Source organism: Brassica oleracea, chromosome C4 (assembly GCF_000695525.1).
Source record: "Brassica oleracea var. oleracea cultivar TO1000 chromosome C4, BOL, whole genome shotgun sequence".
Classification (NCBI taxonomy): Eukaryota; Viridiplantae; Streptophyta; class Magnoliopsida; order Brassicales; family Brassicaceae; genus Brassica; species Brassica oleracea.
In genome coordinates, this window is record NC_027751.1 from 46430449 (window position 1) to 46448963 (window position 18515).

The following is an 18515-nucleotide window of genomic DNA, read 5'->3' on the forward strand; positions in this document are numbered from 1 at the left end:
CATGATTCCTCTTAAATCCATATTGGATTTCAGATTAATCATGTAGAAAAATATAGATAATAGATTAGAAATCAACAGGATAACATATGATCAAAGGAATCAAAGAGATAAACTTTTCAAGAGGTTTTTGGTGGTTTTTTCAAAAAAAAAGATATCCAGCCTCCAATGGCTTACAAAGTATTAAAACATAGTTTTTTTTGGAATTGCAAAACGTGCATACAAATGACCAAAAGGTCCCCGAGAAATCATAATTTTCGGCAGCAAAATAACGCGGAGCGACTTGCAGGTGTCGCTCCAGGGCCGATTTTGGTGTCTCCGGACGAGAGGACGCGAGCGACCTTGGTGTGTCGCTCCAACAGGTCGCTCTGAACATCGGGAGCGACTTCGGCACGTCGCTCTGGGAGGTCGCTCCAGGGTCAAATCTGTGTGTCTCCGGACGTGAAAACGCGAGCGACTTCGTGCACTCGCTCTGGGAAAGTCGCTCCGGGATGTGGTGCACAACGACTTCATGTAGTCGCTCCGGGAAGTCGTTCCAGGCAGTGCTCGTCCAAAGATCACTCTAATCACCTCCTTTGAGCTCCAAATGCACCCAAATGTCTCCAGGAACTCCATGTGGTACTCCAATACCTAATAGAGACATATGTATGCAAAATGCAACCTAGACATGACTAAATCCTAATCTATATGATGAAAATGCACATGAATAAATGGATAAAACAATGTAAATATGCAAGATATCAATAAGAACATTCACAAAACCGCATATGTGTACGTTATTTATTAGCATTCATTTGATGTTGTGAATTTGGATGACAAACGGAATGAACTTTAGAAAAAAAAGCATGCTTTTATCACATGGCTTGTTATGAGAGATAGAATGATGACTAGAGATAAATTGATCACTTGGGGGATTGATGTTCCTCCTACTTGCCTGCTATGTGGTGTAGGCAATGAATAAACTGCCCACATTTTTTTTAGTGTGATTATGCTTCCATTGTTTCTAGCAGATTGTTTGAAAGGAGTGGGTTGCAGATTCCATCAAGACTTGAGGAGGTTGTGCGTTGGATCATTTCATGTCAAGTAGATGGAAAGTTTAAAACTGTTATGAAACTTCTTTTTCAGGCTGCAATTTATTTTCTCTGGAAAGAAAGGAACTCCAGGTTACAATCATCACTCTTGCGGCCATCACAATTAATTGTGAGAGACGTTTTTCTCCAGCTACGTGCAAAGCTCTTCTCACTGGATAAGGAAGAAAAAAATTCTACAGCTTCTCGGTCAATTACTTCAGGAACCATTTCAAACCATCTCTCAAAACACACATCTATACCATCTGGTTTAATAGAGTGCAAGGATAAAGAAGTTCGGATAGCAGAGTAATTTCTTGAGCCATGATCTTGCTTCACAAAAGTTTCAGAAAATACTCCACTTGCTGTAATTTATGTTTTAAGAAACCAATGATGTAAAAACTTTCAAATTTATAAATCAGAATGGGTATCCCAAAAAAAAAACTTTGGACAAATAAGAAATGAAGAGAATCGAAATTGAGACAGAACTCTTTTAAGTCATTTTATTAACTGACTGGTAACCATTGAAGAAGCATTAGGAATGAATAGGAAAATAAATAAAATTGGGAATGACGAGGAATTATGGTTTCTTATCAAAATTAACAAAGAACAAATTTACATTATAATTCTCTACAAAAAAGAAACGAGAGAGAATTAAAAGAAAAAAGTATTTCTCATGAATGGTAACTTTTTTAAGAAACATTAAGGAATGTAATGTTTCTCTTCGTTCCCTTGATTACCGGTCACACCATTTGTGAATACAGCAAAATAAGCCTTAAGAACTCTTTTACATAAGGGCATGCACATCGTTAGGTCTCTGACCAAGTTTCTTACATAACTTAATGAGTAATAATTACCATTTAAGCAAAAAGAAAGGGAGAAGCGAACAATCAGCTTTTCCTAAAGAGACGAAAGTCTCTGATAAAGAAACGTTTCACCCAGGTGTCATCATTTAAGTGGAAATTATAATTTACATGTTAAAGTATGTTTTCAGACATTTAGAAGAGTTTCTTACCGCTGTAGATGGCCTCAGGTGCAGATGGCCTAAGGGCATGATTAATCCTGGTCTCTTAGCCAGAATTATTAACTCATGATTTGATATTTTTTTATACATTTTTTTTTACACTTTTCGGTTAAGAGACAACTCTTATATATCTTTTTTAAGAGACGGTTCTTAGCTTTTCTTATGTAAGAACCGTCTTTTCGCCGAAGCTAAAAACCCCAGTTAAAAGACTGGGGCTAATCATGGTCTAACCATCCGGCCCGTGAAACTTTTCCTCTTGGCTTGAGAAGAATCCCATTACTGTTGGTAAACTACCTATAACTTCAAATTGAAATATGTAATCAAAATCGTTCAAAGCGTGAGATGAAGTATGTGTGTTCCGGCATAGTGTTTGCAGTTAACAAATTTCCTAAAAAAAGTCGGCATATATCTATGTATATGCTGATTGGCAAGTGGAAAAATGAGGTCTACATAATCTCTGAGGAAAACGTGATCAGAGAATTTTCTTTTGCATTGAAATTTTTTTGACTCTTCGTACATTTTAAGACAGAGACTATATTAGGAGCAAAAAAAAGGATTACTAGATTTTCTAAAAAACTTAGCAAATACGACACTTGAAATGCACTCGGCTCACTAACTCATGGAAGAATTGGTATCTCCTCCTCTTCATAGCTAATGATCTGCTTGATAATGTCTGTTCTACCTCTTTTTATCTCATATTAGTGTTTTCCTGACGTCGTTGTGATATCCTTTATGATCTCCCTCTTAACCAGAATGGTGCTTACGCATAAAGAAACCCAAAACTAAGCATAAAGAAGAAAATTAATTTAGTAAATCAAGTAGTAAAAAAGAAAAAATAAGCGTGGTGAAGAAGATGACAGATTCGGAGTTGTGCCCGCAACTTGGCTGTGTACTCTCTCGGATTCGGAATCCGCTGCTCATGGCTGTACCAAGTTTGTTGGATCCGCTTCATAATTGACCGAATTGCCCATTTTTGGGGTTTCAAATGGAAAATCTTTTAATTATAAAAAATTATGATGAATAAATTAAACAGAAAGAGTGAAAAGGAACAGAACCAAACTATTGAACCCTCCATCTATATGATTATATCTTTTTATTGAACGTATTTAATTATTAAGCAAGTCAAGAATATTTGGACTTGAACTAGAAACTCTAATATGTTTTCCTACAAATTAATTAATAATCTGTTAGACTTATTCTATAAATTGTCCCATAGAACATAAATTATACTGCATCGTCCTTCTAATGTATAAAATTAAGAAAATAATTACATGGAAATGTTTAGTTTTATAAAATATAAATGGTTTATATGTAGAGGGGCCTTTCACAGCAAAAACGGCCTTTCAATAACTCGTGGGAAAAGGGAAATGACATCTTGTGGTTCGATTTGTAGGCATTAAATGACAAGCTAAACTTCATCTGACTAGATCCCAACTTAGTGCATATATGATCATCGCAGCTCACACTTAAACGGGAAAAAAATCTTAATTTAATCACAATGTTTCGATAACCAGTGCATCTAATATAGTTTTCTTAAGTTGTTTATAATACACATTTAGATTAGTTAGACAGGTCAACATTCATTAAGAAATGGCTCAACTATATATAAACCTATAGATGGAAGCATCTAGGATATCACATTTGACTAGCTCTAAGAAGGATAAGTTTAAGCAGGATTAACCACAATTAACTGAATATGGCAAGTTTCATCAAGTTATGGGTTTGCCTTATCTTGCTTCTACCCGAGCTCTCGGTGCATCAATGCCGGCCACTGGTTGGGGAAGAGAGGCCTTCAGATTCGGGGAACATAAGAAAGATGATGAGAGAACTTCTCAGAAGATCAGAAGAGATGAAGGTGAGATCTAAAGGCGAGGAAACAGTCCTAGGCCATACCCTTGATTCAAAACGACTTAGCCCGGGTGGACCGGACCCTAGACATCACTAAAACCGTGTGTAATTGGTATATCCTTTGGTGAGGTTTTCACGCTTGTAACGTCAATAGAGGCTTTGCATAAGGTCTGTGGTGTAACACTAAGGTTTTTCTTTTTTTTTTGCTTAATTGTAACCCTAAGGTTACCATCTTATTAACATTGACGTCAAACTATCTTGAAATAGAATGTCTGTGTGTTCATCTAAACCAAGCCGTACTAGATCATTGTCCTTCTTTTAATATTAACCGGGTTTCTTTTGTGTTTACCAAAAACTATGAGGAATGGAATATGATATATCTCTCTTTTTTGTCTTAAATTAGTACAGATGGTTAGTTAAATGACCACCATGCACAAGTCCATGGGTTCAATTATATCATTTCAGAATCTAATTTCGTTCAACTTATTACAGTTCAAATATAGTATCAGATTATAACAAGCACATATTGATTTCTACTGATTGCATTTTAAAATTAAACCATTACAAATTTTGAAGTCTCGGCAGTAAAAGCTACATTTCTAATTAATTTATGCTATTCTAATAAAAATTTTACTCCCTGCTGCTCTACTTAGGATATTTCGAAGATATTTTAAAACGAACAGGCTTTGCTAATCACTCATCAAAGTAAATAAAGGAAGGCATTATTCAATACTTTTTAGCGTGGAGTACGTACTCTCTATTCAATAATCCCACTACTATCGTTGCATAGATGTATGCCACGACAAAAATCGTAATCAGTCGAAAGTGGATGCTACCACATATGTTACTCAGAAAGTACACTTGCACGCATGCATCTCTCTCTCTCTCTCTCTCTCTCTCTCTCTCTCTCTCTCTATTGCTATGTATATCCTAAAACAAAGAAAATTATCGCACCAACTTGGCGCATTTTAGAATTCTACCGTAACTTGACTAAGAGCAACATTATCAATAAGAACTGCAAATAGTTTTCTAAACCAAAAAATATTAATATTTTAGTAAGCTTTAATTAGACAAATTAAAGTTAATTGTAAAATACAAAATCCAACTAATTTATAGGTTACAAGTGTTATGTGGATTTATAGTGGGGTTCTAAAATGTCTTCATAGTAGAACTCTTCTCTACTCTCTCTCTTCTCTTATCTTTTGATTATTATGGAAACAAGAGATTAAAAACTCAACTCCAACTGTTTCAATAAATTGGATCCTAACTAAGCTTGATATATATATATCATATACATGAAATATTTAGTGTATGTGTGTGCAAAGCCATGCATTGACAACTACAAGAAAACATGTTTATGTAGCATAACGTCGATCTAACAAGAAGAATAACGAAATACATATTCGTCGTAATTTGCCAACATATATATATTTCATCGAAAAGACGACGTGATGTTACGGCTATTTAACAAGGAATAATAACTTTTATCGTACTGTAGTTGTTATATTACGAGCCTATTAAGTATTACATCCTCAAATTTTGCATCCGACCAGAGATAGCGATGGGCATAGCCCGTAAAGGACTGTCCCGGAACGGTATTGGGACGGGTTTTCTAGGCGCGTAAATTTGCGGACCTCGCGGAATGAGTCTTTGCAGGACTGGACTTTTTGCGAGATGAGCCGAAACGGGTCATGCGGGATTACATTGACCCGTATTTTTTTCTTCGTTTCTTATTTTATTTGAAAAAACGAGAAAGAGAGTGAGAAGAAAGCGATTCTTGTGACTTTTCCCCCAGAAAACATAAAGAGTTCTGGCGATGATGATTCGAGCTCCGGTGATGACGACTCCAGCTCCAGCGATGATGATTCGAGCTCCGGTGGTGTTTTGATTTGGTTTTCTCTTTTTATTACACACAACTATGAATTGCTTTATTACAATGTGGTATTTCTTCTTTAAGTTAGATTGGTTTTGTTTTCAGTACTGTGAATTGGTGGTTTTCTTAAATTAAATTTGGTTACAATAGTGTTGTTTAGGAGAAAAGTTAGTTGTATATCACGTCACTTGTATAATTTGGCAAAGTGATTCACGAACTTTTTTGCAATCGAAATAATTAAAAAAAGATATGGTTTGATGAAGATATACGACACTTGAACCAAATTATTACAAAGACAACAACTCAATAAGATTCAAATTTAACAAAAGTTTGTGCTGATAACAAAAGAAAGCTTTTAACTCAAGAACACAAGAACATACGGAGCTTTGTGACATTGATTTTGATAAGGCTTCAGTGAAGCATAATGAGCTCTCTTCAACTCTCTTACACAACTCTTCTCCTTGAACATTCATGAAAGAAGTTGTAGCAGGAGGTTTGATAAGGAGGCATCCCGCGGGAAAGTCCACAAAGGCTTATATATTCAGCGGTACGGGTTTAGACCGACATTTTGAAGGCCGCAGCCCGCATGGGACAGGCCCGCTGTTAGGGGTGGGCACTTTACCCGATATCCGAAGCCGCACCCGAACCCGATCCGAAAAACCCGAACCGAAATCCGAACCGAAGTAGCAAAATATCCGAACGGGTATTGAATTAGAAGATATTGGATATCCAAACCCGAACGGGTAATATCCAAACCCGAACGGGTAATATCCGAACCCGAATGGATATCCGAAGATAACAGAATATATGTATAATTAACCTTATATTTCTAGTTTACATCTCTCATTTTATATAAAATATTTATATTGATACTACACATACTTTAAGTTCATATGATATACATACAATTACGGAGAAAATGATTTGTTATTCACTTAAAATGCATGTCAAACTTTTTTTTTCAAGAATTAACAAAAAGTTACATCCAAAATTTAAAAACAATAACCAAATTAATGTCTTTTTAATTTGAAAATGTTATGTCCAAATCTATTAACCATTCAATCTATTAAAAATAAAAATTAGTTAAATGAAAGTTATAAATTTAAATACAAAAAATTTGAGGAATGAAAATTTTAATATTTTTTTTTTTCAAAATCTAAATATCAGAAGCCGATCCGAAATAACCGAATACAAACTAAAAATAACTGAATCCGATCCGAAGTACAGAAATACCCGAACGGGTTCTACACCTCTACACCGAAATACCCGAAAATCCAAAATATCCGACCCGAACGGGTACCCAAACGCCCACCCCTACCCGCTGTGACCCGCTCGACGACTAACCCACCGCGGTACGGGACGGAACGGGATGGGTAAACCTGTTTAACATCTCTACATCCAACTAACTTCAACATTACGAGTAAAAAATAGATGATAGGTGAAAACGTGTTTGTTGTCTGTGTAATTGGTTGTTTAGAAAAAAGACATATAGTCATAAACTAGTCGCTATTTCATTGTAAAATCCATTTCGTTGTAACAATTCTATCTACCAAACTCAGAAAATTTCTACAAATACGCTACTTCTCTTTTCCTAAAGAACCAAAAAAGAAAAAACGCTTTCAAAAAAAAACATCTGGTGGCAATATCTACAAGCTACAAAGTTCGATGTATATACATTATGATGGAATAGTGACAAAGAAATTTTTCAAAGGGGTAGAAATATTCATGTACCAAGCCGTAAATACACCACTCACACAATAAATCGGTAAGATATTTTATCCTTATGGTAATGAAAGAATACAAAGTTTGTTCGTAGTGAAACGGTATAGATACATTTAGTAAATAGAGGATTTTCCTCCCCTCCCCCCCCCTCCCCCCCCCCAATATGACATTTGGTTTCAAATGAAGTTGGGAATGAAGTTGTTAGTAGTAGTAGTAGTCATTTTTTGAAGATGGTAATAGTGAAGAACCGAGTAATTTTCAAACTGAAACTAGTTACCATCATGAGGATCAGATGGTAGATCATGATAGAATGCATGATATGGTTACAGATGCATTTCTGGAAATAACTTCAACAGTTGCTACATAAGTAGATAATGTAGAAGAATCTGACTTGGATGCTAGAAGGTTTTATAAAATGCTAGATGATGCGAATCATCCAATCTATGAAGGTTGTAGAAAATGTCCATCTAAATTTTTTCTAACAGGTAGGATGATAAATATCAAAACTGATAATAATTTACTAGAAGTTTGTATGAATGCATTTGCTAAGTTGTTTAAAGAGTATTTACAAAAAGATAACTTATTTGTTGAATCTTAATAAGCGATTCTGAAATGGATTTATAATCTTGGTTTACTTTCAGAGATGTAGATGTTTGTATAGACAACTGTGTAGTATACTAGAAGAAAAATGCAGAGCTATTAAAGTGTAGATTATGCAAGAAGTCAAGATATAAATCGCAAGAAAATAGGTGAAATAGTGTACCATATCAAAATTTGTGATATTTACCTATTAAGAAAAAAATTCGAAAGCTTTTTAATAAATAATTTATGTCAAAAAATTCTGACGAAATTTTGATGGATTTTTTTTTTGTCATAATCTTCCGTTGGAATTGTCAAGAATTTATAGCGAAAAAATCGGTTAGAAATCTCTCATTTTATTATAGTGATCACACAAAAACGCTACATCGGATATTCATTTTAACGATCGAATATTTTTTTTGTTTAGAATAGGCCTGGGCATCCGGGTCCTCGGGTCTTGACGGGTCCGGATCCTTCGGGTCCTAGAAATTTAGACCCATATAGGTACCTATAATTTTTTGGGTCGGTTCCGGGTCGGGTCTTGTCGGATCCGGGTCGGTTCGGATCTATAATTTCAATAGCCGTAAAATACTCATAATTTTCGGGTATCGGATCCGGGACGGTTCGGGTTTTAGGACCCGAAAAGGATCCGAAATACCCGAATTGGACCCGAAAACTCTAAAAATACCCGAAGAACTGCAAAAATACCCAAAAATACCCAAACATTTATCCAAAATCAGACCCGAAAACCCAAAACATACCTGAACTTTACCCGATACCTGAATTATATTTTCGAAGAATCTAAAATTTTACCCGAAACCTACAATTATACCCAAAAACCCGAACCGAAACTTATAAAAATCCGAAATACCAAAAATATACTCAATCACCCAGATATACCTAATATACAAAATTATTTGCGGGTACTTCGGGTACCTGAACGGGTCTCGGATAGGACCCGGACCCGAACCAAGACCCGCGAGTCCAAAAAAAAGGATTCAATAGGTACTTTAGCATGGACCCGGACCTAGACCCGAACATTTATTTTCGGATCGGTTCCGATTTGGATCTTCGGGTCCTGGTAAAATGTGAGGCCTAGTTTAGAATTAGAACCTTAATAATCTAGATCTCATCTCAAATCTAAGAAACATCTTACATAAATCAATTCAACAAAAACAATCCCAATTTTTATATATTAGTGTTTGGAATTTTATGTATCCGTAAAAGTTGTTTTCTATCATATTTTGTCAATATGAGTGATGTAGTTTTTTTCGTTCAATATGCGTGATATAGTTTTTTTTTCTATGCAGCTAAGTTATTTGGATTGATAGAATGCCTATTTTAAACAAAAACAGAAAAACAATGTTGAAATTTTCATTGATTTGTTTAAAAAATTATATATATCATAGCATATTAATCATTTAAATATGTTTTTCAAGAATCTGTTTTGGCTTTTTCGATGTTATCATCTTGTCAACATCGATCTTTGATAAACTTTACTAAATAAAATAAGTTTCAGACAAGGAAAAAATATAGAAAAATATGACTACATAAAATAAAAGTATACGTTCCGTGAAAAATATCATTAATTATTGCTTAATTTTAATCTCATTGGGTAACCCCACAGGTGGTTTTTTCGTATTAGGTCATCTCCTTTAACATGCTCGAACACAATAGATTAAAAGAGAAAAGCAAACAACCTTTGCTGCGTACTAATGCTTACCAACTCGAATGCCATTGTGTGTCTGATTACATTTTTTTTTCTTTTATCTCTTATTTGGTATTTAAGATTTGGTTATTCAAATTCTTATCTGCCAAGGTGACGTAATCAAATCCAGTATTGGTAGTGGCAAAAATCAAGGGATATGGTTGTTTTTCTTTTGATTCGATTTTTATTGAGGACTTTCTTTTACTTTTACGTAGCCTAGTAAATGAGTTATGAATTTGGACTCTTCATGTTGAATAACACCGTTGTATGCTTGATTGAGAGTTTGATGGTCCCAGATATAGCTTCAAGAGTTAAACGTAAAAGACACAATGTTTTGTTGGTAGTATTGACATACCTTTTGTCTTTTCTTTATTTGCTTAAATAGAAAGAACTACGTAACGTAGTTGGAGCCACAACTCCTATAACATGGAAATGGGAAAGGTGGAAGTGTTGGTTCCTAAACACAAGGAGACCAATTCTCTTCTTATCAACAATAACAGGAAATAACAGAAATAGCATAAATAAATCTTAATTCAAATACTTGCGGTTTGGTATTCTTCTCTGGTTAGACATTCGTCGGTTCGGTTCATGGTCACCTTCTTCTTCTCCATTCACTTCTTCAGTCTCTGCTACTGTACTCACATCATTACCGCCGTCCCGAACAAGAATCTTGTCCTCAAGATTCATCATTGGAAAGCTTTTGCGGAGCTGAATAACATTCTCCCAAGTTGCATCAGCGAGAGGTAAGTCGGTCCACTGAACAAGTGCTTCACGTGTCTCTGTCTCCCCATCTCCCCTCGTACGGAACCTCAAAACTTTCGCAGGAATGAGGCGGAGAATCCCGTTTGCTCGAATTGGTGGTAATGTTCCTGAAGTTGGTATCTCTTGGCCAATGTGTTTCTTGAGGAGAGAAACATGAAACACAGGATGCACACGAGTTCCCTCCGGAAGCTTGAGACGGTACGCCACCTGCCCAATGCGTGCCTCAATTTCAAAAGGGCCATAATAGCGTGTAGACAACTTATGTGAAGTCCTCTTGAAGATTGTATGCTGGCGATAGGGTTGTAGCCGCAAGTAAACCCATTCCCCGGCCTGAAAAATAACATCTCTCCGTTTCTGATCAGCGGCTTGCTTCATTCTGTTTGCAGCAGCCGCCAAGTTCTTCTTCAGCTCTTGGATGACAAGATCACGTTCTGCCAGTAGTGCATCAAGCTCTTGAACCGGCGTGGAGTTTTTCTCATAGCCTACCAACGGGGGAGGTTCACGGCCATAGAGAGCTTTGAAAGGTGACATACCCGTAGAAGCATGATACGTTGTGTTGTACCAGTACTCTGCCAATGGGAGGAGGAAGCTCCATTGCTTTGGTTTGTGATGAACAAAACAGCGGAGGTACTGCTCAATGCAGCGGTTAACAACTTCGGTTTGCCCGTCGGTTTGAGGGTGATAAGCTGAGGACATTTTGAGCTGTGTACCGGTCACACGCCATAATTCTTTCCAGAACGTGCTGACAAAGATGGGATCTCTATCGCTGACGATAGATCTAGGAACCCCATGGTGTTTAACAACAGCATCAATGAACTTGGAAGCTACTAACCTTGCCGTATATGGATGAGCCATTGGGACCAGGTGAGCTGCTTTGGACAGTCTGTCCACCACCACCATAATTGAAGTATGATTATCTGATCTTGGCAACCCATCTACAAAATCCATGGAGACATCTTCCCACAGTTGATTTGGAATTGGGAGTGGCTGAAGCAGACCCTTCGGTGACAAGCTCTCTGATTTCACCCGTTGACAAATGTCACACTGAGCCACGTAATCCGCAATGGTTTTATGCATCGACGACTAGTAGAACTGTTGTGAGATACGCTTGCGTGTTCGGAGGACGCCAGAGTTACCACCCATTGGTGTATCATGAAATTCCTTCAACAAGGGCTTGATGATAGAGAAGTCATGAGGAATCACCAAACGATTGTTAAAGTAGATCATACCATTGCGACGAACGTAAGGTCCTCCGGGGTTCTCATCTGCCAAATGCCCCAGCCTAAGAAGATACGGATGAGTTGTTGTTGCCTCACGAAGATCATCCCAGAAGTCAGTTTGCTGAGTATAGACGGTATTGAGGCAAGGACTATGCGAGCGTCGCGAGAGTGCGTCAGCTGCGGCATTTGCTGATCCTGGACAGTATGTAATCTCATAATCATATCCAACCAGCTTACCCATCCATTTCTGCTGCTCAGGCGTGAGGATACGTTGCTCAAGTAGATAGCGAAGGCTCCGCTGGTCAGTCTGGATAGTAAACCTGCAACCAAGAAGGTAGGGTCTCCATGTACATACCGCAATCACTATGGCCAACATCTCCCTCGCATACGTGGACCAGCTCTGTTTTTGAACCCCAAGTGAGCGGCTCATGTATGCAATTGGTCTACCTTGCTGTGTGAGTACAGCACCGATCCCTTCTCCTGAGGCGTCTGTCTGGATAATGAAAGGAGTAGAGAAGTCCGGCAGAGCTAGTGTTGGAGTTGTCGTCATGACTGTTTTGAGGTTGTTGAACGCTTCCTCCGCTGGAGATGACCACTCAAACTTCCCTTTCTTGAGGAGATTGGTTAGTGGTTTAGCAATGATCCCATAATCTTTGACGAATTTGCGATAGTACCCTGTGAGGCCAAGGAAGCCTCGTAATTCAGTGATGGTTGTAGGTGATGGCCAGTCGAGCATAGCCTTGATCTTGGTGTTGTCGACCTTGACTCCATCCCCAGATATGAGATGACCCAAATAATCGACCTCGCTTTGTCCAAATGCACACTTCTTCTGCTTCACAAATAACTGCTTGGCGTGCAAAATCTCAAAGACTCGCTTCACATGATCAAGATGTTCTTCCCACGATCGACTGAAGATCAAGATATCATCAAAGAAAACGAGTACAAATTTGCGGAGATAATCGCGAAATACCGAGTTCATCAAGGCCTGGAACGTAGACGGTGCGTTGCATAAGCCAAAGGGCATGACAAGGTACTCGTAGTGACCATTGTGAGTGCGGAATGCTGTCTTATGGACATCAGTGGGATGTACTCGAACCTGGTGATATCCTGCAGTAAGGTCGAGTTTTGTAAAGATGGTAGCACCGTGTAGCTCATCCAGCATGTCTTCCACAGTTGGTATTGGAAACCTGTCTTTGACAGTAACCGCATTCAGAGCTCGATAGTCTGTGCAAAAACGCCACGATCCATCCTTTTTTTTTACTAGAAGCACCGGTGACGAAAAAGGGCTAGAGCTGGGTTGAACTAACCCCGTCTTCATCATCTCTTGGACTTGGCGTTCTATCTCCTCCTTCTGAAAATACGCATACCGATACGGCCTTACATTCACGGGATTGCAGCCCTCCTTCAAGGTGATGTGATGCTCGATCTCCCTTGGCGGTGGCAGCTGTGTCGGCGGAGCAAAGATCCCGTCGAATCTCTGTAACAGGAACCGCATTTGTTCCGGAATGACTGGAACGGCGTCGTTGTCTTGTTGGAACGTAAGGGCAAAACAGCTCTGGCCCATTTTTGCCTCTTTGTGAAATTCTTTGGACTGGGCGTGAGATATAATTTTGCTCTGCAGCCCATGAATTGTCTGTTTCTGGTCTGCCCATGAGAATTCTAACGTTTGGGCTTGCCAGTCACATAACGTAGGCCCAAGTTGCTGAAGCCACTGGATTCCAAGCACGATATCTTGTCCGGTGAGAGGCAGAGCATAGTAGTCGATATGGAACGAGACGCCATCGACTACTGTTAGTATCTGACGATATGCTCCAGTGCATCGTATTGGGTGTCCATCAGCAACCCGCACATTGAATGGCTTCGTTGGTGTGAGTTGAAGATTCAGACGGTGTGCGACTTTGTCAGTGATGAAGTTGTGGGTGGAGCCACTATCAATCAAGGCAATGAGCTTATGTCGGTGGATTTCAGCATGAGCTCGAATAGTTTTTGGCGAACCCCATCCTGTAAGGGCATGAAGTGTTATCTCTAGTTCCTCCACTGTGTGTTGTTCATCGTCTCCGTCCTCCTCCTCCTCATCTTCCAGTCCTTCAATCAACAATAATTGAGATTTCTGACATCGGTGATCTGGTGTGTAGCGCTCATCGCAACTGAAACAGAGTCCCAAGCTCCTCTTTCTCTTCATCTCATCCCAACTTAGGCGTTTTGGGTTTCCAGGTGGTGTGACTCTTGGTGGAGTTGGTGTGGTCGCAGAGTCGTGCGGAATCTTACTATTGAAAGTGTTGAATTTCCGTTGTCTTTGCAACTGTTCATCCCTCATTCGTGCCAATTCAATGGTAGCCTTGAGAGTTTTTGGCTGAAACATACGGATGCTATCCGAGATTGCGTCCTTGAGACCTCCCACATAAGAACCGATGAGAGCCTTTTGAGTCCATCCCGAAACCTTGTTCTGCAACCTTTCAAACTCCCGTTGATAATCCCTTAGTGAACCGGTTTGACGGATCTTTGATAAGGCTTCGTCAAAGTCCTCTGCAGCTGTAGGGCCAAACCGAGCTCTCATCTCTTCTTCGAACACCTCCCACGTGACCACGGTTTCTTCTTCAGCAAGAGCCTTCATTGTCGCCTGCCACCACTCATTCGCCTCGTCTTCCAAATGGTACGAAGCGAAGCTCACACGCTGGTCTGGTGGAATGTTCTGGTCCAAGCAGTAGGATCCCCCTCGTTGAATTTTGGAAACTGAAGCTTAACGTGCCGGTGAGCCATAATCTGGCCCAGTGGATTGGCGTTCTCTCGTTGAAAAGACCCTTGGTGTTGGGTTTCTTCTGTCCTACAGCTTGCCCTCGGTGCATTTGATCCCCCTTCCTGCAGCCCCGAAATAGCCTCAGCCAACGTCTGGCGAAAGGATAGCTCCAAGCTACGAATATTTTCGTTGATCGTTGCTACTTCGTCCTGCACCATGCCGAGCCCTGTTTCCAGGTCCGACAATCTCTTCTTGTTACTAGCCATGACTCTAATAACGCTTCAAGTCACAGCAACACGATATGAAAAAGATGTTTGAACACTTGCGTGCTCTGATACCAATTGATGGTCCCAGATATAGCTTCAAGAGTTAAACGTAAAAGACACAATGTTTTGTTGGTAGTATTGACATACCTTTTGTCTTTTCTTTATTTGCTTAAATAGAAAGAACTACGTAACGTAGTTGGAGCCACAACTCCTATAACATGGAAATGGGAAAGGTGGAAGAGTTGGTTCCTAAACACAAGGAGACCAATTCTCTTCTTATCAACAATAACAGGAAATAACAGAAATATCATAAATAAATCTTAATTCAAATACTTGCGGTTTGGTATTCTTCTCTGGTTAGACATTCGTCGGTTCGGTTCATGGTCACCTTCTTCTTCTCCATTCACTTCTTCAGTCTCTGCTACTGTACTCGCATCAGAGTTCGAATCGGAACTCGTGAGAGCATATCAGACTTCACAGCCATATTAAGACTCATCAAATCGCTAAAGAAACTAATGGAATTTGTCATTTTTCACGTTCTTACATTACCTCAACCATTTTGTCGGCGTGTTGATAATCGTCCAGACGAATAAAATTTTCAACCAATTTTTTTTTTGGCGACATGCTCTGAGTGCTGTTTTTGGTCGTCATAAAAAAATTTAAAAAATAATATTTAATATATAAAGAATGTCAAACTCTGATTAGAATGATCTCTTTTGAAAATGCGTCCAAGAACAAATTCAGCAGATTATACCAATTTTACCTAAAGTGAACAATATCACATTAACCGGTAAAAACAAGAGCTAGGATTACAAAAATGACATTAGAGCCGGGATAACAAAAATCTGCAAAAAGAACAAAAACACCCTTTAATATCAATGAGCCTACGCATCTATAATAAACGGAGGTACGTGACAAAGACCAGTTAGAAGGATCATGAATGTTCTGTTGTGGTTTAAGCGCCTTCAAGGTAATCTTGCGATTAAGGTTACCATAGATTTGTATGGTGATGCAAAAACTAGATGGATAATTTCTAATAGTGCTACAAGAATTAGGTGATGATGTCATAATGGTGCTCTACAAGGGTTCGGGACAGGTGATCCAAAAACTAGATGGATAATTTCTAATAGTGCTACAAGGTTTAGGTGATGATGTCATAATACATCATGGCGCTCTACAAGGGTTTGGGACAGAAACCTCATTTTCATTACTTCTAAAAACTAAAAGAATGTATACTATGGCTGTAACTGATAAAACAATAAGGAATTGATGGAATAAAATAAATGGAATGATAGGAGTGAAATGCAACAAAGATTCATTTATAACCAAATTTGTTTTGGAATTATTTCTCTTTGTATTTATCTATTTTTTTTTGTGGAGTTCATGGAGTGAGCAGGAACGGACCCACGTGGGTAGTGGGTGTGGCACATGGCACACACTAACTTGAAAACATTTTTATGCAGCTGACTGTACAAAGAAGATTATGTGGTTAATTTGGTTGTGAAGGTTAAAGTGTGCCCCACCCACTCCGAGTTCGAACTCATGTGTTGCGTTTCTGATATTTCATTTTTTCTAGAAAATTTTAATTACTATTCCATCAAACATTTTCTTTTGATTCTAATACCTAAAATTTATATTTAAAAGATGAATATTTTCATAAGTATTTTAAATTTGTGATGAAAAATGACGAAACTAACTCTCTTAAATTATCTATAAAAATTTATAAATCCAACATCATCCCTCAAATATTAAATCCTAAACAATAATCCATTAATCAAAATGTTACGGTATTTTTTATTGAAAGTTTTTTTTTGAAAAATGGTATCCAGCTTATAGTATTTTAATCACTTTTTGATATTACTTTTTTAAAAATAAAGACTCATAATTGATTAAAATTGAACCTTGACATTTTATTAAGTTTATTTTCAATACTTAAGACATAAATAAAAACTAAAAGGAATAAATATTTATAATGAAATTACTATGTGCATAATTTTATGTGCATATATAATTTTATGATATTATTGAAAATGAATATTTAACATTGCGAAAAAATATTTCTTTTATATTTTATTTATTTTGAGAAAAATTAATGACTAATGTATTTTTTAAAAAATATTCTTTAATTTAATTTATCAAATTATATTTAATACAACATAAATTTATATATTGTGCCCCACACTATGTTATTTTCTGGATCCGCCTCTGGGAATGAGTATTACATTCCATTCATGTCAAACGGCGAATTTTTTTGTTGGAATTAATGGAATATTATTCCACATCATTTCATTCTAAAAATCAAAAATAAAGTTGCAGCCTATATAACCTTCCAAGAAGAGTTATTCTTGGGTTCACCTCCTAGGGTGAACCTTTAGTTCATCAACTAAAAGAATTTCATTATTTCAAATTCGATATCTTTTAGAAAAGGAAACAAAATATTGTCAAATTATATTATGTTTTTAAAATAAAAATGAAAAATAAAAATAAAAAAATAGTAGTTACAGAAAAAGCAGTGTTTTGAAACCCGACCCGGATCCGCGGTTGAACCGGTAAACCCGGCAACCCTGAAAAAATTCAGTTTGGGTTTTGTGAAAAACCCAATATTTAGAAACCCGCAAAACCCCACAAAAATCCAATAGAACCCGGAACCCGATACCGGTTGAACCACTGGTTGAACCAATAAATAACTTTTACTTCATTTTAAATTTTTAATTATGTTTTTAGATTATTTTTATATTCTAAATTTCTAATTAAGAAGTGATATACCGACAAAAAAAAGTTAGGTTTTTCCTTTTCAGTTTTATATTTGTGATTTTTAGATTTTAATGAAGATTTCACTATGCCACTTGAAGAAAATAAAAGTGAACAATGGTAGAGAGAACCAAAATTAGTTGATGTGATTTGGTGTTAGTTTATTTCCGTTATTGATAATTTTTTATAATGATTTTTTACTTTTGGTTTATTTTGTATTTGAAATTTAATTTATTATTTACATTAAACATTTAAATATTTATAAATTTTATGTCTTGATTTTTTTAGATGCCATAACTCTTACCTTATTAGACAAAATTATAAATATTCTAAACTATTTTTTTGATATTTTGTATATCTAATGAAAATAAAAATATATAAATTAAAGTTAAGTACTTTCTAAATGTTATTAAACATAAAAATATACACATCCAAAGTATTATTTTATGTTTATAAAAACATTTAGAAAATATTTAACTTTAGTTTCTATATTTTTATTTACATAGCTGATATATTATTATATAATAAAATTGATTCATTTATTAACCCGCGGTTCGCCTGCGGTCGACCCAGTGATCCAGCGACCCGGTAAGTCGTCCGGTTCAGTGTCCGGGCCGGGTTTAAAAACATTGGAAAAAAGAATTAAAAAATATATTTTAACGTCGTTAGCAAAACACTTAACACTAAATCCTAATCTCTAAACCATAAATCTTAAACCCTAAACCCTTGGATAAACCCTAAACCCTTGGATAAATCATAAACTCTAAATTAAAAACACTAAACACTAAAACCTTAAACCTTAAATCCTAAACCCTAACCCCTTGAGTGTTTTATTGTTTAGTGTTTTTGATTTAGAGTTTATGACTTATCCAATGGTTTAAGGTTTATCCAAGGGTTTAGGGTTTAAGGATTAGGATTTCACTACAAGAAAACAACGGTATTCTGACGGACATTCCGACGG

At 37.1% G+C, this 18515-nt stretch overlaps 1 protein-coding gene across 1 annotated transcript; it reads left to right on the forward strand.

Moving 5' to 3' along the window:
• The first annotated feature begins 3754 nt into the window (after window positions 1–3754).
• On the forward strand, window positions 3755–4034 carry LOC106341571 (CLAVATA3/ESR (CLE)-related protein 4). Its single transcript, XM_013780308.1, has one exon. It carries the CDS (start codon window positions 3785–3787, stop codon window positions 4031–4033), a length of 249 nt encoding a protein of 82 aa, XP_013635762.1. The 5' UTR covers window positions 3755–3784; the 3' UTR covers window position 4034.
• Window positions 4035–18515: the final 14481 nt, after the last annotated feature.